Here is a 23712-nt window from a genome sequence, read left to right as displayed (position 1 = left end):
GCAACCTGTAAAGGCAAAAAGTGGATATATGTAGAACAAGAAAATAGAACAAAAAGAGAGTATTTGTCACTAAGTTAGATAGCAGGTTTCTCTCACAAATGAGGATTACAGACTGAACAATGCAAGGGCTTCTTCACTCATTGATCTATTGTTTTTGTTAAATCCCACAGGCACCATATTAGTACCACATCCCACTGGTTTGAGTTCAGTTCTGCATTTTTGGAGAGATGCACCACAAACAAGTGCCTACGGACATCAAAGATCTGTGGAATATGGAAATTTAATGGCATTTAGCTAACAAACCAGTAACAGCATTAATAATTTGCTTTTGCTCAAAAGCACAACAGTCTAACAAATTATGTATGGGCACCAATTTAAATCTGAATATTTCCGAGAAAAGCAGAGGGTTGCAGTTAGGTAAACAGAGGCGCAGAGGTTACAGGAACAGAGTTAGGCCAGAGAGTGCCAGAAACTGAATAAGAAAACAAGTCTGTGATTCAAGATTCCTAGATCCTTCCCTACTACCAAGTCTTCCCATCATCTTATCCAGTACAAAAGTGTCTTCACCCTTCTGCAGCCTTCCCTCAGACAGCTATCCAGGTGGGCTAAGGTTAAATTTTACTTAGGGACACAGTAGCATGATTTATGCCACAGGGAACATCACCTGAATTTTAACTGAAGCAAGAAATTAAAAACTGAAATAAACTTCAGAAAGAGCAAAGAGAAAAAAAATAAAAATACCTTTAAAATACCCTTTGAACCATAGGCTCTAGAGCCATTCTCTTCCCAGGAGGCATTTATGGATCCTAATACCTACAGAAGGTGGGAGAAGGTAAGGCCCTCCCCAGACAACAGCCAGGAAGCCAACACAAACAAAGTAATTCCTGCACTGTCAATATCATAAAGAAGTTGTAGGCACCTTTTTATAATGACAGAGTACTCTTAATAAAAGCTTCAAGCAGGTTTTATAGCAGCATATTATCCAATGAAACCGGTAATAAACAGCACTGTAGCATTATTTAGTGCAACTCTAATACGCCAAGAGCCGCAACCTCAGTTTTATTTATCACACAGGCTAAAATGTTAGTTCTTGGCTTTACAGTAGCAGCCAAGCCTGTAGCTATTTTATCCCAGCACACTGCCATCTGGATATTGATACTTTGCTATGAGATATGAAAGAAGAGCATAGTTACCTAATACAGCTTAACTGAAAACAGGACCTACATAATACACATTATTCCATATAAAATTAAATCTGAAGGGCACAAAAAGTTCTGTGGATGTCAGCAGAGAATATTTCAGAAGTAAACATTGAGTTCTTGATCTGTGATAGAAATGCTGAGAAATACTGTGAAAAAGATGTGCTTATGGAAAGAAAAAGATAGGTTTTGCTCTGCTGGGAAAAAATAGCTCAGGAAGAAGCATCTCCCTATGGAGGAGTAGGAGAGTGATCAGTCACAAGTTTGTTAATATAGTAAACTTTTATGATGATCTGCATTCACCTTGAAAGGTCTGACTGGCTTGCTTTTTTCCCAATGAGATATACTTAAAAAATACTAAAATATTATTCTGGCTTTACAAATACATTCACCTTAATCTGCAGAAAGCAGCTTCAAGCATCACTTGTATCTTCATTATCCCCATTAAGGGACAGAAACGAAGAAACTCTAATAAAAATCAGAAATTATGAGCTGTTAAAACAAAAATTCTTTGGGTGTAAGACTACGAAGGCTACCCAGCTTTACATGTCTTCTCAGAGAGGGAACACTGAGGTCTCGTAAATACCGGCCATAAGGACTGGAAATATATGTAAGTAAAGTAGATAAAACACAAACCCCTTTTTACATAACACTGCTATTTAAAGTCACCCACCTCCAACACCCACACTGGAGATCACATTCCAGCTACGGGAGCTCCCATCATGCTGCAGCACCTGCAGTTGAAAGGGAGTTTGACACTGTATGGAAAGCTATGGGCACATGCACGTCCCACGGAATGGCACAGGGAGCCACAGCCATCCTTCCTGCTGAGGTGCTTCTCTTTCACAATAAGGAGCCAACAGTAGATGTGTCTTCCTTTAAGTGAAAAAACTTGCTTAGACATGAAAGAGAGCATTTTTAAATTTTCTCCACTAAAGTCAACGATTAGGAGAGTCTATTTTCTACATATGCCCATGGAACTTTAAGCAAAATAAACCCTAAAGACATTCTTAACTTAGTCCATATTATGCCAACAAATTCAAGCAAATTGTGCCATTTAAGTTAACTACAGGAAACTATAAGAAAAGTGAAATACCTTTTCAGGTTCTCCCATGATATTTCAAGGTCTTTAGAGTTACAAGTTCAATACAATAACTAGGTGCTTAAAAGTCCTGCCGGCTGTGCTTCTGTGTATGCTTTTATCCTACACACTAAACAGGTTTGCTGATGCAATTTAAAAAGGAACTCAGACTGATAATCAGGTTCCTTTCAGCAGGGGGGGGGGAAAAAAAGAAAAAAAGAGATTTTACATAGAAAGGCTTGCTAAAAAAAAAACACCAAGCCCCCCCCCCCCCCCCCCAAACAGTCTATCTAAGCCACCTAATACCCAATTGCTAAACACAGAAGAGTTATTCTAGGTGTTTGTGAGCTTATACCTTGGTCTCAGACTGAACAGAGCATAGTAACAAATAATAAATGCAGGCAGAAGAAAGAAGAGAGTAGCCGAGGGTGTCTTGCAGAGCTCTCCCCAAGATCATTCACCTAGGCTAAAAGCCACCAGCACTTCCACTGCATAGACTGGCCCTGTAACTCCCAGCACTTCACCCTGGGAAGCCAGCAGCAACGCGCAGATGAGGAGGTACCTGCAGGAAAGTGGCCCTAAGTTTTACTGACGGTGCTTCAGCCAGTATTTTAGATGCACTGCTTTAGTTCTTGCTCAGCTAATAACGTATTGATTTAACATAGAAAAACACAAGCCACTCCCTCCTCTTTGCATGTAATTAGTTTTACTTCCATTGTAGTGCAAAGGTGAGAAAGGAAAATCTTTTTCTCTTCATGCTTAATTAAAAAGATGCATAGTAACATGTATTTATTTTGCTCTGAGTTGTTAATACTTTTAAATATACTGTATAAAACATCTCTTAGCAGATGTTTGCAGCAGCAGTTTCCACTGCCATCTAAGTCTTAGTGTTTTGTTTACAGGGACACCTTTAAACACAACAGACGAAGGGGGATTATCTTTTGTTGTTGTTTTTTTTTTAAAGAGGATTCCTTTTAATATCACATACATGACATCTTGGTAATATATTCATAAATTGAAGCAGATAAACAAATTACTCAGTAAGTGTCTAAGCTCAGGTATTCTGATAAAGAAATATTAAACAGGTTTTGAGAAAACAGCCTCCTTCTCATCTACTCATGTAAAAATAAAATAAAGAGTTGAAATGATCTCCTAATGCATCTCCCTTCATAATTCATGCCGAAAGATGACATTTTCTCAGGATCTTAATTAAGATAATGATGAACACCTGTGTCGGCATTCTTTGGCAAGACAGCATTATCCATCATAATCTTTTAAGTACTCTCAAAAAAACCCAGCAAAATAGTATGATGGAACCAATCTGTTGCCTCTCTTTGCACTAAGTTTTACGTCTCAGATGCACACCAGAATGATTAGATCTTTAAAGACTGCAATAAAAGCAGGATCGTTATATTTTAATGTTTCATCAGAAAGTAGCTATTAAAGTAATTAAGTTAAGGTGTAACATACCTAAGATACCCAAGTTTAACTCCATCCACTACAAGCCACCTGCAAACAAAACACAGTTAGAGCCCACCAATGGCTGTACTTTAAAAATGCAACTTACTGTTATGTTCAAGATCACCTTGCATCTTTTTTCCCTCCCATAAAGATAATATTCACAGATGATCCCTATTCTGTTTATGTGCTAATTTATTAAGCTATTTTATGCTGTACCACATATGTTTGCAAAACCTAAATGAAATTATGCAGATTAAACCAATGTAGAAAAACTAATATGCAAGTTCAAATATTGCTACACTTTGGGTCACCACATTTCGTGCAGTCATCTCAAATGCAAGTTCTCCTTGTGTCAAAAACCCTATTGGAGCTCTACTACTACAGTAAGCAAAGACCATTTTAAACAGCTTTACAGGACCAGCCCAGAAGACTGAAGGCTATAGAAATAATGACTTTAATCGTGTATTTATATAAGCCAAATTTAAAGTCACAAGCCTTTAATTTAAATAAAGCAAAGAGTGCACAACCAGCCTGTAAATCCTACTCATCATTAGGTAAGAACTTAATGCTAATGTTTCTTCTATCGCATTAATGTTTAGCTTCCAAGGAATTATGATGAAAAATATATCAATTACAGAATTTTAATATTGACTTGCACTTACATCATTTCATTGGCAGCTGCAAAGCAAACACCTGATACCAAGAACTTATCCATACCTTCAAATGCAGTAAAAATGAAAAGCAGCAAATAAATCCTGAAGCACCACACATTTGTTATAAAAATTGACAGACCTACATAAACAAGCGTCTTGAAACAAACTTCTTATTTCCCTTCAATCAAAGGGCTGAAAAGACCTGCAAAGCAGATTAGTCTTAAGCTTTCACATTTTAGTATGGCTCTACGGGAGTTAAAAGTTGCTGTGACTAGTCATTCAGTCGAGCTATCAATGTGCAAATAAAGCAGAAAATAGAGACATCCTTAAGAAATGAGCCTCAAAGTTGATACAAAGTGAAGGTGACAACCAAAGCAATAGAACGATAAACTAAATGTTTCAATATCTTGAATAATTATCTACAGCCCCTTTAAAACTGCAAAGAATATAATCGTGGCATAATGTGGTGAGAATGTTGGTTTGACAGACACTTGATGGCACAAGAGTCCTACGGCTCCCGCTTATTAATCGGCTCTGGTACTCTGCTGCCGTGCATGAAAGTATGCCTGAACTCACCACAGTTCCCGAAACGAAGCAAGATTAGTAGAACATCAGAAATAAAGAGGGTAATTTTACATGACGTTAACCTTACCTCCTCTTCACAAAAAAAAGCCAGATGCCACGGGAAGATGGTTAGAACTTCTCCCTACAAAGAAACGTGCAAGGAAAAGGGGCTGGTTATTCTGCTCGCACACCAAATGAATGTTAAACGTATAAAACTTTAGCTGATGATACCTCCCTCCCGGAATAAGGGCTATTGTCAGAGGATTATAAGAGAAATGCTTTTGACTGGAAAAAGAAACGCGGTGCATGAGAGCGGCAGCTGAAATGAGCCGCGGTACAAACACCGGTGACACCGTGCGCTGAAAACTGGTGGAAGTGCACACCTGTGTGGAGTGAGCTTGTAAGGGAGCGTGGATTCGCCGACAGAGCCTGCCCGGGCACCGGGGACACGGGGACTGCTAAGAAAACGGCACAACGACGCTTCCACGTTAGGAAAAATAAATAAAGATAAATTAAAACGCGGGGAAATTAGATAAAGTAGGGAAATGACAGGCAAACCGCTGCTCGACAGCCTCACCGAGGAGGGTGCCCAGACCCACCTAGCCTCGCTGTACGCCGCTCCCGCGATCGCCGCCTTACTGCGGGGCCCGACGCGGCAGCGCTCTCCGGCTCAGCAGGACAGCGACCCTGGGAGGCGACCGGACCGAGAGCTACTCCGCGCCGCCAGCGTCCCGGGAGCTGCTGCCCGTTGGGGCCAGAGCAGTGCCGGGGCCCGCCCGGCAGGGGGCGCCCCAGCACGGCAGGGCAGCGCTGCCGCCAGGGCCCGCATCTCCGCCGGACGCCGCCGTCCCGCCACGCCGCTTCCTCTCCTCACCTCACCGGCGGGCCCGGCCCCGCGCGACCTGACACGACCAGCAGCCGCCCCGGGCGGAGCGGGGCTGATCCCGACCGGGCTGGGCCTCGGCCCGCAGGACCTCCACTCGCCGTCCTGCCAGCGCCGCCTCCGGACTCCCCGGCAACCGCGCCGCAGGCCGCCACCGCCCCTTCACACCCCGTTCCGCCCAGCGCTGACGGACAGCCACCCGGGCCAATGGAAGCAGGGGAGGGCTCGCGGCCGGCGGCGGGACAGCCAGTCACGCACCGGGACGGGCGGGGCCAGGACCACGGGCTGATGGGGAGTGTAGTGCGGGCCGCGCCCCGCCCTGGCACCGCTGCTGCCCGGATCCTCTGCTGAGACACCGGGGAGATCGGTCTCTGCCCGCCCAGTCTTGCGCCCGGCACCTCCTGCCGCCCTGCAGCGGGGCTGCTAGGGAAGGTTCAGGCTGTGTCCCGCCATTTGGCAGCGGGACTGTGGCCGCAGCTGACGGGACGAAGCCCCGGAGGAAGGGAAGGAGGGAAGGAAGGAGGGAGGGAACGAGGTGGAGCGGCTTCGGTGCCACCTCCTCGGCGACCTGTGGAGCTTCTGCCCCGGCCTTCTTCGCGTCTCCGCGTCCGTTCCTCTGGGTCCAGCGTCGAGAGGACTCAGGGCAGGGAGATGTAAAAGTTACAAGATTAAAAAATTTACTAAGATAAATGTAATTAAATCGTCTCCGTCTCCCGGGAAAGGCATGGACGGGGAGAGGGGGTCCGGCACCGCCGGTGCCAGGTCGGGGCGCGGAACCCAGCGGAGGGTACGATCAGCGGCCGCGGTAGCAGAGCTCTGCCTCAGCCGCGAGTGGAAACAAGCGAGAAGGGAATAACCCGGGATGTGTTCCTGCAGGGAAATGTATCTGGTGGAATCAAAGGAGATTACATCTCCTGATCGGCCGGGATTTATCCCGATTCATATGGTTTTAATCTGCTTTCGCCACGACCCAGCAGGGGCGGGGAGGGGAGGTATCTGTGTATCTTAGAATCCGCGGGCAACCCTCCCCTGCCAGCCGAACAACTCCTGCAGACCCGTCCCGTCCCGCCGCTCCCCGTCCGGGTTGCCCTGCTCCGGGACCGGCTCTGGGAACCACTACTTCCATGCGGCCCCCCAAGCCCCCCGTGAAGCCAACCCCCGCTTCTCGCCGGACCCGGCGACACTTGCACAGCCGCCGCAACAAGTCCGGTAGCCCCGGGCGGCCCCCGCCCGGCCAGCCGCGCATCCCCGCACTGCCAGACTGGCTGCGGCGCGGCCCTTCCCTGCCGAAAACCGCCTTTTTTGTTTAGAAAAAGTACCACCACCATTCACACACCCCGATCTATTCCACCTCCAGTGATTTAGGGGAGGGAGGGGCAGGGGGCAGAGAGCAAGAGGAGGGGTGGCTACGCAGAGAGGGAGCCGGGCGGCTAATAAATCTTATTAAATATCTACTTTTTTTTTTTTTCATATACTGATTGGCTTGCATTCCGGCGCAGCGCGGCTCCGCGCGGTATTTAGCACATGCAGAAAGTTGGGGCCGATCTCAAACGGCTCGGCGGTGTCTGCAAACCAGGAGCCGGCGCACTTGAGCCTCCAAGCGCGGGGAGGGCCGAGGGAAGCGCGGAGCCCTCCCGCTGGTTGGGCCCGGCCGCGCAGCCCAGCGGGGTCCTGCCAGTCCTTCCACTGACAACACCCCGCGAAGGAGGAGCCTCGCCGGGCCGCGCAGAAGGCGTCAGGAGCTGCAATTTCCAACTTAGCATCTTGGCAGGACCCTTCGGAAAGCGAGAGCGAGGAGGAAGGAGAAAAAAAAAAGCCCCCCCAGTGCAAGGGAGAGAGAGAGCGAGCGAGGGAGGGGAAAGGAAAAAAAAAAAAAGGAGAGGGGGAAGCGGGGGGTGGGGGGAGAAAAAGGAGGAAGCGGTGCCGGGCTGCAAGCGAGCGCGGAGCGGCAGCCCCGGCGCAGAGCAAGGTGCCGCCGCTGCCCCAGCTGTCGAGGGCGGAGAGGCGCCGGCGAAATCCCGGTCACAGCGGCTCCAGCCCGGCAGCGCGGCGGTTCCCTCCCGGCGCTTGGGCTCCCGGGTGTATGTGTGCGCCTGGCCATGTCGTATCCTCAGGGTTACTTGTACCAGCCGTCAGCGTCCTTGGCTCTCTATTCATGCCCGGCGTACAGCACCAGCGTGATCTCCGGACCCAGGACCGATGAACTAGGGAGATCTTCTTCGGGCTCCGCTTTTTCCCCTTATGCCGGATCTACCGCCTTTACCGCCCCTTCACCGGGTTACAACTCCCACCTCCAGTACGGCACCGACCCGGCCGCTGCTGCCGCCGCCGCCTTCACTTCCTACGTGGTAAGCGCAGCCCCGGGCTGCCGGCACCGCGCCGGGCACGGCGGCATCCCGCGGGCGCCTGCACCCCCCTTCCCCGCGCCTCCTTTTTTTTTGGATTTTATTTTGAGGTATCGGGGAGACAAAAGGGAGCACGGCTCCCCGTCTTGGCGCCCAACTTTTCCGCATCGCCGCCCTGTGCCGCCGCACACTGTTGCGCACAGCCGCCGGAACGGCCGGGGAAAGACGGGCTGGGGCTTGCGGGAACGCATTTCACACGTCATCTCCCCCCAAAAATAAAATTTTGAAGTATATATATATTTTTTAATGAAACAGCAATCATGTTCCCGCAACAATTAGCTTGTTGCGGTTTAAAAGGGAATGGACCCAGCAGTGGCCGGCGATGGGAGAAATCTGGGTGATAAACCAAGGCAACTTTCCCCTGCACGGCGATAATTAGGCTGCTTAAATATTTCAAAGCTCTAATCCCACGGCCGCGAGCAGCTCCGCGGGCACTGCGCGGGGAAGGGAAGGAGCAGACAGGGCACTGCGCCGCCGTTCGCGCCTGCGGAGCCGGCCCGGGGCATTTCTGTCACAGAGCTGTTGTCGCCGCCTGTGCCCCACGGTTCCCCCAAACCCCCGAAGTTTTGTTCAGCTTCTCCCCTAGGCAGAGATTCACAGTATCTTATTTCATTTTTCTGCTCTTCCTTCTTTTTCTCTTCTTTCTTTTCTCCTCTTTATTTTCCTTTTGCTGCCCCTGGCCTGGCAGAGAAGCCTCCCAGCCCGGCTCGGCCGCCTGAGCCCGGCAGGTTGCCCCTCCGCGATCGCAGCGCCTTGCGGAAGGGAAGGGTGCCCCCGCCGTTGTTCGCCCCACGCCGCGCTGCCCACTCGCTTTTCCGTGTCTGCGTTTGGGAGAAAGGCGCTGGATCGCTGCAGGCGGCCGGTGGCCTCATGGGGCCGGAGCCTCGCGGCCCTTCCGCCAGTTCTCCCGGGAAGGCCGGGGGTGAAGCCGGGCAGGGCCAGAGGCCGGGGAAGAGGCGGCGGGGCGCGGACGGGGGCTGCGAGCAGGCCCTAGGGCTGCCCTTGCCGTGTCATTGCCGCCCCGCTGCCGCCTGACTTCACCCCTCCGGGCCGCTCTCCCCTTTCTCCCCAGGGCTCGCCCTACGACCACACGCCAGGCATGGCCGGCTCCCTGGGGTACCATCCGTACGCGGCGCCGCTTGGCTCCTACCCTTACGGGGATCCCGCTTACCGCAAGAACGCGACGCGGGACGCCACGGCTACCCTCAAGGCCTGGCTCAACGAGCACCGGAAAAACCCCTACCCCACCAAGGGCGAGAAGATCATGCTGGCTATCATCACCAAAATGACCCTCACCCAGGTCTCCACCTGGTTCGCCAACGCACGGCGGAGGCTCAAAAAGGAGAACAAAATGACCTGGACCCCTCGGAACCGCAGCGAGGACGAGGAGGAAGAGGAGAATATCGACCTGGAGAAGAACGACGAGGACGAGCCCCAGAAACTAGAGGACAAGGGGGACCCAGGGACGCCAGACACAGGTAGGGCAGAGGGCTTGGCTGAGCCACGGCGGCCGCGCCCTCGGGTCTGCTCCCACTTTACCCTCCGAGCGGGAGCCCGAGTCAGGGGAGCTGGGGGCAGTGCTGCGGGACTGTCGGTGGTGGGGCCTGGGAATAGTCGTGGGGGACGGCGAAGTGGGTGGGCGGGTTTCGGGGTACAGGGAAAGCCCGAAAGCTGCCCCCCCACCCCTCTCCTTTGCCCCACTCAGGAGCGGCAGATCCCAAAGCAGCGCCGGGCTGCGAGCGCCTCCAGGAGTCCCCCGGCCCTCGGGAGGCCGAGGGCGGCCTCAGCGACTCAGATTGCAAAGAGCCGGCGGAGGAGCGGCTCGACGGGCCGCCCGCCCCCTCCAAGGCGCCCGGTGCTTCACCACTAGGGCCGTGCCCGGTGAGTCGCGGGCCGCCACCGGCGGGCGGCGAGGAGCCCCCGCCGTACTGCCCGCCCTCCGCCACCTCCGGGCCGCCGCACGCCGCTGACCTCCACCCGCTGCTGCCCGCCGGCGCCTCCGTCATCCACTCGCCTCAGCAGGCGGCCCTCGCCAAGCCCAAGCTCTGGTCCCTGGCCGAGATCGCCACCTCGGCGGACAAGGCGAAGGAGAATGGTGGTGAGCCGGTTCCCCCCGGCCCCGCCGTGCTGTGCGGCGGCGGTCCCTCGCGCTCTCCGCCGCGGCCGCGCTCGCCGGCAGCGCAGTGCCCGTTCCCCAATGGGGCGGTCCTGCCGCGGCCGCTCTACTACACGGCTCCCTTCTACCCCGGTTACACGAACTACGGCTCTTTCGGGGCCCTGCACGGGCACCCTGCCGGCGGCCCAGCAGCTGCTGCCCCCGGCGCCCATTTCAATGGATTAAACCAGACTGTCCTCAGCAGAGCAGAGAGCCTAGCTAAAGACACTAAAATGATCAGGAGCCAGTCCCAGGTAGACCTTTGCAAAGACTCACCTTACGAACTGAAGAAAGGTATGTCCAACATTTAATATCGGCTTCTTCTCCTTACCCCCTCCTGGGACTGCGGTTTTGTTGTTTTTTTTTTTTTTCTTTTTTTTATTTATTGAGAGAAATAATAAATTGCTTTGGCAGTTATTTTTCCACTACCAAAAGAAAACAAACAGAAAAAGACCAGCTCCCCCTTTCCCTTCCTCCCAGCACCCCTCCAAAAGTTTATAGATTTTATTGAAAATGGCTGGGTGGAAACTGCCCAGAAATGTCTTAACCAAGTGAAAATCAAGAGAGTGACATGCTCTCTCACACACACAAAGAAGAAAGATTTGTATTAAATCTTATTCTGTATATTTAATGTAGCTTTCTTTTTTATTATTTAAATTGATAATACAGTATCTTTGAAGTAAATTATGAAATCAAAACACCTGTACAGGCATTTATGTTGTTTTCGTAATATAAATATATACATTTCTGTGTCTTTTTCCGAATTGTTTCATAGTTTAAAAATATATATATACAAGTTTAATTTAAATTTTTTATGCCTTTTTTGTTTGGTTTTTTGGGGGTTTTGGGGGTTTTTTGTTGTTTTTCTTTCTCCTTGGGTGTGAGCTAAGCTATAATGCAAAAAAAAAAAAAAAAAAAAAAAAAGGTTATACTCTTTAAACACAGAAACTGCAGCCGCCTTTGTAAAATGCAAATATTTAAATGAGATTTTTAACAGAATCAAACCAACTCTTTTCTTTCAGCGGGCAGATAGGTGCATGGTTGCGGCAATCCCGCAAGCTGTAAAGAGTCGCGGGGATCCATTTAGGACCTTACAGTAGCACCTGAGCCTTTTTCAAAGGGACTGACGCTTTCTAAGAGGAAAACGGGGAGCAGCGGCACCGGGACGGGAGGGACGCCGTTTCCGGAGACGAAGGCTTCAATCGGGCCATGCACAAAAGCACTTGTTAGAAACATCAACCCGAAGCGCAGTCCCGTCTTTTAACCTAATTACTTCCAATCAGTGTCGCGTTTTATGCAAAGCAATCAGCTGGTGAACTTTGCTAATGAGTTCGATTTTCTGCCAGATTTAGCCCGCATCGCTGCTGCTGAGGTGCGGTGGCCGGGGACGGGGATTGCACGGGCAAAGGCCCTAGGTGCGGCGGGGACGCCCTGGCCCCGGCCACTTCCCCCCCCCCCCCCCCGCCTCCCCCCCGCCGCCGTTTTGCACCGTTGCCCCCAGCCCACGGGACGGCGCGGTCCGGGCGGCCATCCGCGGCCGCGCAGCCCTGGCCGCGGGTGCGGTGCTTCTCGGCGCTGGCAGGTAGGTGTCACACTCGGCCCGAGTTTGACTCCCGCCGCCCGCTCGCAGGTGCGGGAGCTCCGCGGGTAGCGGACGGCGGCAGCCGCCGGGGAGGGGAACGGGCCACCGGGACGCTCCCGGCTGCCAGACGTGCCCTGTGTGCGGGGACAGGCAGCGCCCCGGGCGCCCTCCCCCTAATTCCGCAGCTCCCCAGCCTCACTGGGGCAGAGCGGGGCCCGGAGGGAGCATTGGACCTCCCAGCGCGAACCTCGGCGCCAGATTCGGTCCCGGTGGCGCGGCGATCGAGCAGCCTGCCCCCCCCCCCCCCCCCCCGAACAAATAACGGCGAGAAATTGCTCCAGCACCCAGCTTTGAGAGGGGACTTTCCCCGTTCAAATCGGATTTTGTGGGTGCCGGTTGTACTCGAGCGCATCGCCGCCGTGAAGGTGATGACATGGTCGGGACCGCCGGGGATGGTGTCGTCACCCCTCATTTTGTTTGTTGTTTTTTTCTTTACGAGACAGATATTTTGTAATCTCTTCAACTTTGTCAGAGCCATTTATTAGCTGTAACGGGTTTACTCATGCATAATTTTAGGGGATCTTAAATAGTAGTTTGTATTTTATGTTTTGAAGATGAAGTTCGTGTTCACTTCGTTATACGATCTTTGTAGGCAATATGGTTTAAAATCAAAATTGTTTCAAGCTGAATGTGTAAAAAATCAAATATTACTGGGGATAATAGTATGTTATTTTGTCACTTTATAAATTATAAATGAATTTTAAAAAAACGCTCGAATTCCTCTGTTGAATCTTTACTTCTCAGTCGGGAAGACCTGCATGAAGGCGCTATTCTCAGCGCAACGGTGAGCTGTATTGGAGTGCCCTGCCTTGTTTATAACGGAAGAAAGTTGGCATGGCCGGGACAGGAGCAGCCCCCGGGCGCGGCACCGGGTCGCCTACAGCCGAGCGCCCCGGTTCACCGCTCCCGGCGGGATAGCCTCTCCCTAAACTCGGTGGAGCTCCTGGCACCCTGAGCCCCAGGGGCCGGCCAAGCCCCTCCGGACCGCATCCGGGCACAACAGGTCCCGCAGCGGAACGGCCCCTCGAAATAGGGTTTAATTTTTCATCTAGCTGTGGATTTTTTTTTTTTTAATTGTCGCTCTACCTTTTCCCAGCTGATCTTCCACCTCTGCAAAAGCTATTTGGCAAAGTAGTTTAGGAGCTTCGCTCGTTCAAAAGCCCCATTCCTTATAATCGAGGTTATTTTGAATACGTCTATCAGCGATCTCAGTACGGTTTTCGTTTGATGTATAAATTCCTAATGGAATCAAGCGTTTCCTTTAGGTTGCAGGCTGTCGCCTCTTTTATACTGTAACTATTATTGTAGCACTATCGATTTCATATAACAATTTTATTCTTCACCTTTTTCCACTGCCATGGGAGATAACGCTGTACAGCCTGTCTTTAACACAAGGTTTTTCCAGTTTTTGGTTTTTTGTTTTCCTTTTTGTAACAGAGCGGGGGGAGGGGGCAGTGTCTGCCTTTTTCTTTTGCCTCTGGCATGTTAATATGTTGTTCAAAAAAAAAGTTTGAGCATATCTTAAAATAAAAATAACGTCTGCTGCCAATTAAAGCTACCGCAGGTTACTCGGGAGCAGTCTCCAGAGAGGCCAGGACGACGCTCCGCGCCGGGAGCGGACCGTCGCCTGGGCGCCGAGCCGGGCGCAGGGCTGCCGCTTCCGCGGAGGTCTGGGGACAGGAGGGCTTCGTTACCGCTGCGGAGTGGTCGGGGGGGAAGGCGATGGGGAAAAGGCAGCTGGCGGCAGGGCCCTGCCGGCTGGGGTCCCACCAGCGCTCCAGGGAGCAGGTGCTTGCCCACGGGTGCAGATGGGAAAGGTCCAGCCTCCGTGTGGCGCCGCTCCGCGTTCGCGGGAACAGCTCGCCCCTTTCCGCCCCTCCTCTCCACCTCCTCCCTGCCGCCCGGCACGGCCCTTGATGAGCCGAGGAGCCGTGCCCCTCTCTTCCGCCCGCCCCGACGGTGCGGGTTTCGCGGCGCAGGTGGTAGAGGGGCGCGGCTCTCACGCAGGTGACAGTCCAACGTCCCCCTCCAAAACCCCGCCGTGAACTGCGGCTGTGAAGCGTGTTGGCCCGACTGTCCCTCAGGAGCTGCTCATCAAGGACCCGGACCCGCGATGAGGCATACGGAGGGTTCTGGCGAAAGCTGCAGCCCATCGCTGGGAGAGCGCAGCTGCCGCCGGAAAAGCCCGCTCCGCGCCCGTCCAAGTCAAGCGTGCTCTCCCTGGGAAGGGAAGGGGCTTCCCCGGGGAAAGCCACCAAGTGCCCCCTCTCGCCTGGCCCACCGCGGAGCCAACAGCCGGGGGCTGCAGCCAATGGTCCGATTCACCGTAAATTCTCCTGCGTCCTAGAAAGAAACAGACAGAGCTGCGGGTGCGATTGGCAGCCGTCAGTCCCCGAGCTCTGGCGGGGCTGGCGGGCTCCCCCCCTACCTTCAGCCCCGCTTCTCAATTGCGGAGACGGCGGGGGGAGAGGCGGGGGGGGGGGAGCCTGGCTCAGCCCGCAGCCCTGCTGCTTCCTCTTTCACGCTTAAAAACAAAACAAATACTAATTTAGACCTTCAACACCCAGGACCGTGTTTACATCCCCCCCCGCTGCTCTCCCCGCTAGTGTTGCTTTTCCAATGTCCCGATTAACCTACGAAGCTCCCGCGCGGCGCGGAGTCTCCGCGGCAGCAGGGACGGCGCGGTCGCGTCTAATTGGCTTATTGGGCTTCTCCCCCCTCCAGCCCGGTAAGAGGATCTGAACAGCATCTCCTCCCGTCGTGCCTAGAAACTGCTTGAAAGCACCTCCGCCAAGAGAACACGGGAAGTACACGGCTAGCAAGTTTAAAGGCTGCGACTGAAAAATACCACAGGGGTTTGCAGTAGGGAAAAGTACAGGAACTTCAGCCAAACCGTAGATGAATTTTAAGAAACTAAAAACGGGGGTGGTGGAAGGAAACCTCGGCCCCACAGCTGGGTCCGCACGGCGTCCAGCGCCGGTCCCAAGCCGGCGGAGCGGTGCGGAGAGCTCTGCCCCCCGGCCCCACCCGCCCCAGCAGCAGGAGCCGTGGCCTCGGGTCGGCCCCGCAGTGTCCGGGGAGCCGTCCCTCCCCCCCCCCCCCTTTCTGTGACCTGCCTAGGTTATTAGTAAGGACATCTGTGACTGGCAAGGGAACAAGTGTTACCAAAACCAGAACCGGCTGTTTTTCCAAATGAGCAATATGTTAATTCCTCATCCCCCCCTCTGGTTTCTTTAAAACCTGGCACAAATACATCAATAGCGGAGAATAAGGAGCCTTTGCAGAGAACAAGTGGCAGTTTTGAATTTACCTTTTGTGTGCGCCTCAGATGCAATCTTGAGGCATTTTTTCCCCTCTCTCCCACAGAAAAAGAGTGTTAATCTGCCCTGTCTTGGGACCCAAAAGGATTGGAGTGGAGTAGATATTCACTGGAATCACATAGGGGAATAAGGGTCTTGCTTTATTGAATCATCAAATCCCAGGAATGAAGCTCTTAATTAATTATGGGTGCTAAAAATTCAGGCCAGCTGTTTCTTTCTACTTGGCTCGGACAAAGACAAAGTCTACATCGAGATTTTCTAAGGCGCATTCAGCATAAATCAGCGCCCTCGGCGGCGCTCCCGGTCGCCGCGCGGGCCGGCGGTGACAGATGGCGCATTGTCCCCGCATTCCTCCACCGCCACTCCGCGGGCGCGGAAGCGGCCGCCCTGCCCTGCCCGAGGCCTTTTCTCTATGGGGCAAAGGGCTCGCCCGAGGCCGCGCTGATGCTGGTCGCGGTGCCGGCCCTGCCCGACGGGGCGGCCGCGGGAGAGGGCTCCTATGCGGGTGCGGCGTTTTCGCGTCAAACAGCGCATCGCAGCTCGCCTCCTTCCCGACGGCAGCCCCAGAACTCCGCGTCCTGCTCCCGCCCCGCTGGCAGGCTGCGGAAGAGCCCCCCGGCCCATTGGCCCTCGGCTTCCACGATGCTGAGGCCCTGGGCGCTACCTCCACGAGAGCGCCTGACGCTAACCTGAGAGGATATGGGACCCCCCCCCCCTCCCCCCCAAACACGGGTGCTTCTACTTCTTCCCCAGGGGCAGAAGAGTTTCTCTGCGTGGCCGCCGGCTGCCCCGGGAAGAGTGCGCAGGGTTCCGGAGCTGCCATCCGCAAGCGGCTGGAGGCAGCGGCTGTCACAAAGGCACCACGGCTTGGTCAGGTCATCTCACATCCCTCAAACCGCCACCCAGGCCCCTCTTTCTAGGGGCGGTTACGTTGGTTTAATATCCATTACTCAACGGGAGGGCGCCGCATTATTCTCACGGCTGATTCGCAGGGACTCCCCTGGCGGGACCCGCCCGAGACCACTTCGCTTCCCCTCTCACGTCTGCCGGCGGAGAAACCTTTCCCAGTTCAGCCCGGCAGAGGCAAACGCAGCGGGTGGCCGGAGCGGGGCGCCCAGTTGCAACCCGGGATCCTGCCCCACCGGGCCCGACCCAGGGGTCCGCCGCCGGGTACTACCTGCCTCCTCCACAGGAAATCTCTTCACCTCCAACTACCAGAAAATAAATGTCCTCCGCACGGCGTTACTCATCTCTTAGAGCATGTGGGAACTCGCAGCGTGCCGGGAGCCCGGCTCAGGGCTGAGGCAGGCACTTGTGCAATAACCGCCTGTTTCTGCCGCGGCTGTGCTATGCGTCTGGGGGCCCTGGTCGGGGCCGCGTCCTGGCCATACCCGGCGGCAGCGGTGCCGGTGCCCGGCTCTCCCTGCGGCCGCGGCAGAGGTCGTGGTCCACTCTCTCCTACGAAACTGGCGCTTTATTTGCCTAAAGCAAACCACAGACCTCTCCGCGCTCATGCCTGACGGATGCAAATATAAATGTGCACTTATTTAATTGGATCAAGTCCCAAGATAAAAGAGATAAACGGCTCCCAGTTTGCCAAGTTATTTTCAGAGGCATGCAGTGATGTGTGGAAGGAAAGTTAATGAAGAGGAGAAAAGACACGCTGTACTTAAAATACCTCGGGTCTAGACTCGGGAAGGGGGAAGCCTCGGCAGCTGCGGGCGGTGCGGGGCTCCCAGTCCTGCCGCAGGTACCGGCCTCACCTAAGCCGCAGCGGGGTCGGGGGAGGCTGCGCCGAGTGAGGCAATTAATGCTGCTCCCCCTTCCCTCCACCGAACCGCTCTCTGTTCTTGCTGCCTTCCCTTGTTCCTCCCTGTGTTCTACACCCGTTTGCACGAGACGTTAACAGACGGTTATTGATACAAACACAGTTTTTGTTGCTAAAGGCCTTCCAAAACAAATTCTCCGGCTGAATGCCAATGTATGCATGTTGGCTGGTGACAGCTGATTAGTGAAATGATTTACGGCCAAGTTAAAAAAAATGATACTGTCAAAGGCAGCAATCTGAAAAAAAGATAAGACAGCACAGCCTCAAGGCTTCCCACTGTAAATCCACCCAACAAATCTAAACCTACACTACAAATACCTGAAACACGAATCAATTGGTCGCAGATTAAATACGGTCTCTATTCTGACTCACCCTGGCAATCTGCAGCTCTTCACAGGAGCAGCCCCTCGATTTATGCCTCCAGCCTCACCTGCGGCAGGGCCCACTCCTGCTCAAGCTGCCCCATGGCCTCCCTGCAATCGGAGACATAGGCCTTCTCTTTGTTTCAAGACTTTCTCTCATTAATTGATTAAAAAAAAATATCCCCCTTCCCTCATTTCGCTGTAGCTCTTCTTCATAAAGAAAGCTTTTGCTCTGCAATAAAGTAAGAGACTTTGATCCCAGATCATCCTCTTAGGCCTTCCAGCTGAAATCAGTGGAGAAACTATGTGGAGTTATTGTTCGCACTTGCTGCACTTCTGATTCAGAAAGGGCTGATTTATTAGCTTGTCAAGGGAAGCATTGTTCAGGAAGGCAATCAAAAAGCACTTACCTAGCTAAACTAAAATTACTGCCTTTTCAGTGGCTAATTTGTATAACTCCCATGGAGGAACTTGGGAAGTGTTTGATGAGGCATAAAATGATGATTAATGAATTTATTGGCCTGCTGCTCATCAAATAGGAGTAGTATATCTTTCCTCTATTGGGCGTTGGGTCTAATGCTACATGTCTGTGTAAAGCAAGTCCAATATGATCTCCTTTTTAGCCCCCTTTTAACCTCCATGACCTGAAGAGTATCGCTGTGTAACAGAGGCAACATCAGGGGACTGCAGAGACAAAGAGCCTGTTTGATAAAACAGTAAATGAGAAACTCGAGGAAAGTTGCTGCAGGGACAGATCTGCTCAGTTTTCGGCTTTCAATCACTTTGACTACTGAAGTGGGAAGAATGTAGAAACTAGATAAGGTGTGAGAAGCTAAAAGAAAACCAATTTTAACTTTCCTAAAGGGTCCAGCCAAACAACTTCATTGCTACTTGAAAGAATGAATGAGTGTGGGAAGTGCCAGGATTCCCGAGTGATCGGGCATGCTACAGCCCCTCACCAACCAGACACTCGGGGAGAAGGGCAACATGCCCCAAGCTGGCCATACCCAGGGCTGACCTCTAACCTAATGAGTGCTCTCATGAGATTTGGTGCAACCATTCTGAGCCCATGTATTTCATGTTTTTTTTTCCTCCACTGAAACAGTTGAGGGCTTTCTCCTCTGATCACTGTTTAATACTTGAATATTTATTTTGGGGCTAAGGGCTTCTGAGAGGAATAACATACTTTCCCCCTTTTAAAATCTCATATTAAATTACTAATGATTCAGTGCCTACCTGCACACACATGTGAATGAACAGGTATCTTATGCTCTACCCATTGCTGGTTTGAACAGGTTAAGATCCTCAGAAGATCAGAAACATTGTTTGCATTCTCAAAAAGTCTTAAAATAAATTTGCCTGAAATTTGGAGTCAGAGATCTTCCCATGATTGAATCAATTTAGCTCTTAGCTTCCCTGTTCATGCAGCTCTGAAACTTGTTGAAGGATCTGCAACTTGCACATCTCCTAGCGAAGGTGCACATGCCTCAGCTGGAGCCCTCTGCCAGCAGCTTCTCTTGTTACCTTTTGGGGCTTCACAGAAGTACCCTCAGGCCTGTATGTCAGCAGCCCACTGAGCTGAAGACTGAGAAGGTGCAACAAGAACATTTTGCAGAACTACCACTGAAATGATGTGATATTTCAGGCTCCAATAAAACTCACAGGAGCAGGAAATGATAGCATGGTGGTGCCTGGCAATCACAGCAGCCATCTTCCCTCTCTGCACCTTCCCTTTGTGCCTCTGCATGCAAAGCCAGTGCTCCTTCAGAGGGTAGTAGTCAAGAATTAAAAGCAGGCTCTAGATGAAGCAGTGCAAAACTCTTCCTTTTGCTGCCTCTTTGTGTTGAAATTCAGTCTTTTCTGTATTTCTTTCTTCTTTTTTTTTTTTTTTTTCTGCCTCTTTGTCTGGTATGATTTTTTTTCTTTCCATGATCTGTCCTCTTCTGGGCTGCACTAGCAGATGTCTGCTTCTGAAGAGCTGTATGCGAACTGAGTCTGGCCAGAACCTTTCTCTGATAGCATCAGATCGATGGCCCACTGTATGTATTTTGCTGTCTAGGTCTCAGCCCTGGAGGGCAGGAGGAAAGCTCTCCTTCATTTTATGGGACTCCAGGTCATACCCTCTGTGAAGGGCAAATTTGGCTGTCTCAGTAGGTGATAATTGTAATTTTAAACATTATTGTTTGCAAAATACTAGGTGTATAGCATACCAAGAATGGTTCATTTTCCAGATCTGTTTAGAAACGATTTCTGGAAGGGTGGTAGGAATATACTCCTGACCGATATTTCAGTTCCCACAATGGAGGCTGTGGGAACAGATCAGAACAAAACTTGCCTGAGACTACATGTTGGTTTCCTTGACAAAAGGAAAGAGGCACCCACCTGATGTTTGCAAAATCAGAAAACACTTATTTTAATGCTACCAAATTGGTATTTGTCTGAGACACTTTTAACTGAAATGATCCTCTGGAAAATAATGTTTATAAACATCCTCGAACAAGTAGCACTCTCCTGACACAAGCCTACCATCAATGTACTGCTCAACAAGTTTTATCTGCAAGTCCTTGACCTGTGACTGTTTTTAAAGGCTCTCTGTTCATTAGCAATTTCAGGTCATTTTAAGTACTTGTGTCATGAACACATAGCATAGCTGTAAAATATATGTATTAACTACCAGCTGCATTAATATAGGGGCTTATTTTCCTCCACTTGTCTCCCAAAAGCAACATGATCTTACACACTGATGAAAGAAGACACAGTTATATTTGCATAATTACAGCAATATTGTAGGTCTTTAGTGCAATAGACCTAAGAGGCTGATTTATGATTAAATATGTATAGCTAAAAGTTACCATGCTGGGTAGTGTGCATAGCATTAGACAATGACAATTTTTGGGCATAATTGCTTTAATGTTGGCAATTAAGACTAAGTGCATGTGATTTTAGTGTCTGCCCTACATTCCTTTGAATGATTACAATGATCAATACACATGATTTATAAGTCGATTCTTATTGATCGAATGGTAAAATGTTTGACCTTCCTTTGAGAAAGTAATTTACTAAATTATGACACCACGTAAAGTCTTTCTTGGTTCAGAGGTGAGGGGTAATGGTGCTCAGAATTAGAAAAAAATAAAATCATTTTCCCCCCTTTTTCTCAAAGTAAGTCTCTGTAATGTCCCTGACAATTTGCTGACTTCACCTGCGAAGGGAGGAGTCTGACACATTCGCCTTTGAAATTAAGGGGGAAGAAACTGGAACTGCAAAGTTGGTCCATTTCTACAAGAAACCCTCTGAATGAACTTTATCTGTTTACACCTCTATGCCAAATCATCAGTAAGCTCTTGACCACAAGATCTCTGTTGTTGTGAGTGGCTGGAGAGAAAACGTGCAGCAGCAAAGTTGGGTAAATGGAGCGCTCTGAGTGCTGTGAGCAGCTGGGACACGTGGCAGGGCTTCTGGGCTGCCTGCCAGACTTAATTTTGCTTTGCATGCACAGAACCGAATAGCCTTTGCTGTATCACATTAGCAGGTACAAAAAGAAAAACACCACAGTGTTCATGGAAACATGTTAGCTGATGAGTAGTAACTTAGTTATGGCTGGGGCACCTCCTCCACCCTACATCTGCCATCCTAAATGTACACAGTAGCAGACTGGATCAGAATTAATAGATACTAATGCACTGGGATGTGCCCTACTCCAGGGGCTGTTCCGGGCTATCCCGGGGAACTGTGAGTGTCCAAAGCCCCAACAAACCATATGTTCGGGCCAGAGCTACCCTGCCAAAAATCTGTATTACTTAAGAGATTCTGGTATCCCAGAGAGGGCTGGGAAGACCCATACAGACACCCCTCTCTCTTTAGGACCCACTTCACCAGCATATTTTCACAGAGTAGCAGTGCTTCCTGGCATGCCCTCCATGAGGGTATGGGTGCTTGGCCAAATTTAGAATTACAGATGTCATAGTTCAAAACCAGAAAATTTCTTAGCCCTTATCTTTTTGGTTTTGAATTTCTTGGGCGTTAAGCTTGTAGCACTTCACTCCATTGGGGTCTGGTAGCTGCGCAGCCACGCATGGTCCTCCTCAGCCCAGCTAGACTGAGTGAAAGGCCTCAAGTAGTGAAAGGCCTCAAGTAGCCAGCTGGATCCTGAGTCTTGGGGTCACTTGGAAAAGCCATTTTTGGATGAGTTTTGTACACTGATCCAAGTGCACCACCCAGGCAAAGTCAACTATTCAACTGTCCAACTAACAGCTGTCCAAAATCTCCCTTCAAACTATCCAGATTTCATCTTTTCAAACTAAACCACAATGTATGTACAAATTTTCTACATTTCATTATTTCACACTGAACTGTGCACTCACTCTCTCGATTGCATCTCACAGACAAGCCTTCATGAGGTAAGCCACTCTTCCCACACTAGTACTCCAGCATCAACAAATGCCAACAGGAAGGCTTCCACAGTAACATTTCAACATCAATCAGGCCCTGCATCAGAAGTTTCATGCTCTCTGTGAGTCCACCTTACAGCAACAGCTGATGAACACACACGATCCTCACCAAAGCCAAACACGGCAACAGCAGATTCAAAGCTAAAATCCCACATGCAATGTGATGTAGGTGTGAGCTAATGCAGAGGTGGGCTTGGAAGTTACAAAGTGCACACCCTATGCCTTAGCATGGCATTTTACTGGGGAATGTGCATTCTCTCTGGCAGAAGCTGCTTAAGGAGAAGATAGGAACTACTTTTCAGGTTTCTGACACCAAGAGCAGTAAGCTGTACCTGTGATGTAGTGTAGGATTTTCCTGCCCGTTTTCTTCCCTGACCAATCAGGTGTTGCAGGAAAGAGAGAAGGGCAGGATTAGCAACCTCAGTGTTCTTGTCCCCAGGCGCAGTCAGCCCAAGCCCGCAGGCATGCTGGAAGGCCACTCTCCTCCACTCTACTGAAACGCTTTACCTCAGCATTTTCTGCCCAAACACACAGCTGGCGCACCTGATGTGCTCCAAGCTTCGTACCCCACCATTCTTCCCCTGGGGTACCTCAGTTGTTTCCCTGTGAGCCACCCCCAATGCCATTCCCCCACAAAGTACCTCAGTGTTTCCCTTTGAACCACCCGTGGTGCCATTCCCACCCTGAAATACCTCAGTGTTTCCCATGGAAGCCCTTCTGGTGCCATTCCCACCCTGAGTTAGTTCAGCATTTCCTGCCTAAGCCTCCAGCACTGCACCTGCCCTGAGGTGTGGCAGCCACTGCCCCTCATGCTCTCAGGCCATGATGGAGGCGCTGTGCTTGCTCTGTGTCACCTCAACGCTCCCTGTTCAAAGCGGGTGCCATCCCCTCAGCCCCCCTGCCCTGTCATCACCATTGACCCCAGTGCCATCATCTGAGCGCTGCTCAACAGTCAGCCTGGGGCTCCTGTTCCTCAAAGCCACTCCTGTGCTTCTGCCTTATCCTAGCCCTGCCTGGCCCATGGCACCTGGCACATGGTGGTGGCTGCACCCATCCCTGGGTGTTCTGTCATGCCTCCATCCTGGCTGGAAGCAGCCATCTGGATCTGAGTCTTGAGATCACTTACACGAGCACACTTCTGGTGAGCTCTCCACAGCAATCCAGCTACACAACTTGCCCCCATGCTGCTGCAAACTTCTACATACAAACTGCCCAAAACCCACCCAAAAACTGGCCAGACTTCACCCATTCACATTAAACCACTGTCTTACTCTCCGTACTGCATCTAGGACAAGCCTTCACACAGAAAGCCACTCTTCTTGAGCTCATTCCATCATCAACAAACTCCTGCATGCAGGATCATGCTTTCCCTGAGAGTCTGCTCTGCTCTACCTGCTAGTAAAGATACTGCCCTCACCATGGCCAAAACACTCTATCAGCTGGTGCATGTGTGGATCATCTTGTTCTTTTCCACCTTACTCAAAACTGAAGTATCCCCAATCTCCCATGTCATGCTCAGCCTCTCCCTTCTTCCCTCCAGCTTCTGTACTGTCAGTGCCCTGCACCCTGGCCTCAGGTGAGGAAAACAGCTGGAACATGTGTGATCCTTGTGGACAACCTGCTGTCTTCTATCCTGCTGCAGTACAATCGACAAGGAGGACAGGGATGCTGAAATAATTCCAGTATGAAAGATGAAACATACCATAAG

General features: G+C 51.1%; 1 protein-coding gene across 2 annotated transcripts; it reads left to right on the top strand.

Moving 5' to 3' along the window:
• Positions 1-7613: 7613 nt before the first annotated feature.
• Positions 7614-11722, top strand: IRX5 (iroquois homeobox 5). 2 transcript variants are annotated; one of them, XM_061469036.1, is made up of 4 exons: positions 7789-8189; positions 9319-9724; positions 9952-10695; positions 11424-11722. In XM_061469036.1, the coding sequence occupies exons 1-4, from the start codon at positions 7941-7943 to the stop codon at positions 11432-11434; spliced, it is 1410 nt and encodes a 469-aa protein (XP_061325020.1). In that variant the 5' UTR covers positions 7789-7940; the 3' UTR covers positions 11435-11722. The 2 variants fall into 2 exon arrangements, with proteins under 2 accessions (XP_061325021.1, XP_061325020.1); XM_061469037.1 differs by lacking the exon at positions 11424-11722 and having other exon boundaries at positions 7614-8189; positions 9952-11203.
• The last annotated feature ends 11990 nt before the right edge of the window (positions 11723-23712 follow it).

Source organism: Pezoporus flaviventris, unplaced genomic scaffold (assembly GCF_033815535.1).
Source record: "Pezoporus flaviventris isolate CSIRO_AGI_PZ_B2104156 unplaced genomic scaffold, CSIRO_AGI_Pfla_v1 ptg000054l, whole genome shotgun sequence".
In the NCBI taxonomy this organism is placed as follows: Eukaryota; Metazoa; Chordata; class Aves; order Psittaciformes; family Psittacidae; genus Pezoporus; species Pezoporus flaviventris.
This window is presented reverse-complemented; position numbering and strand designations above follow the sequence as displayed.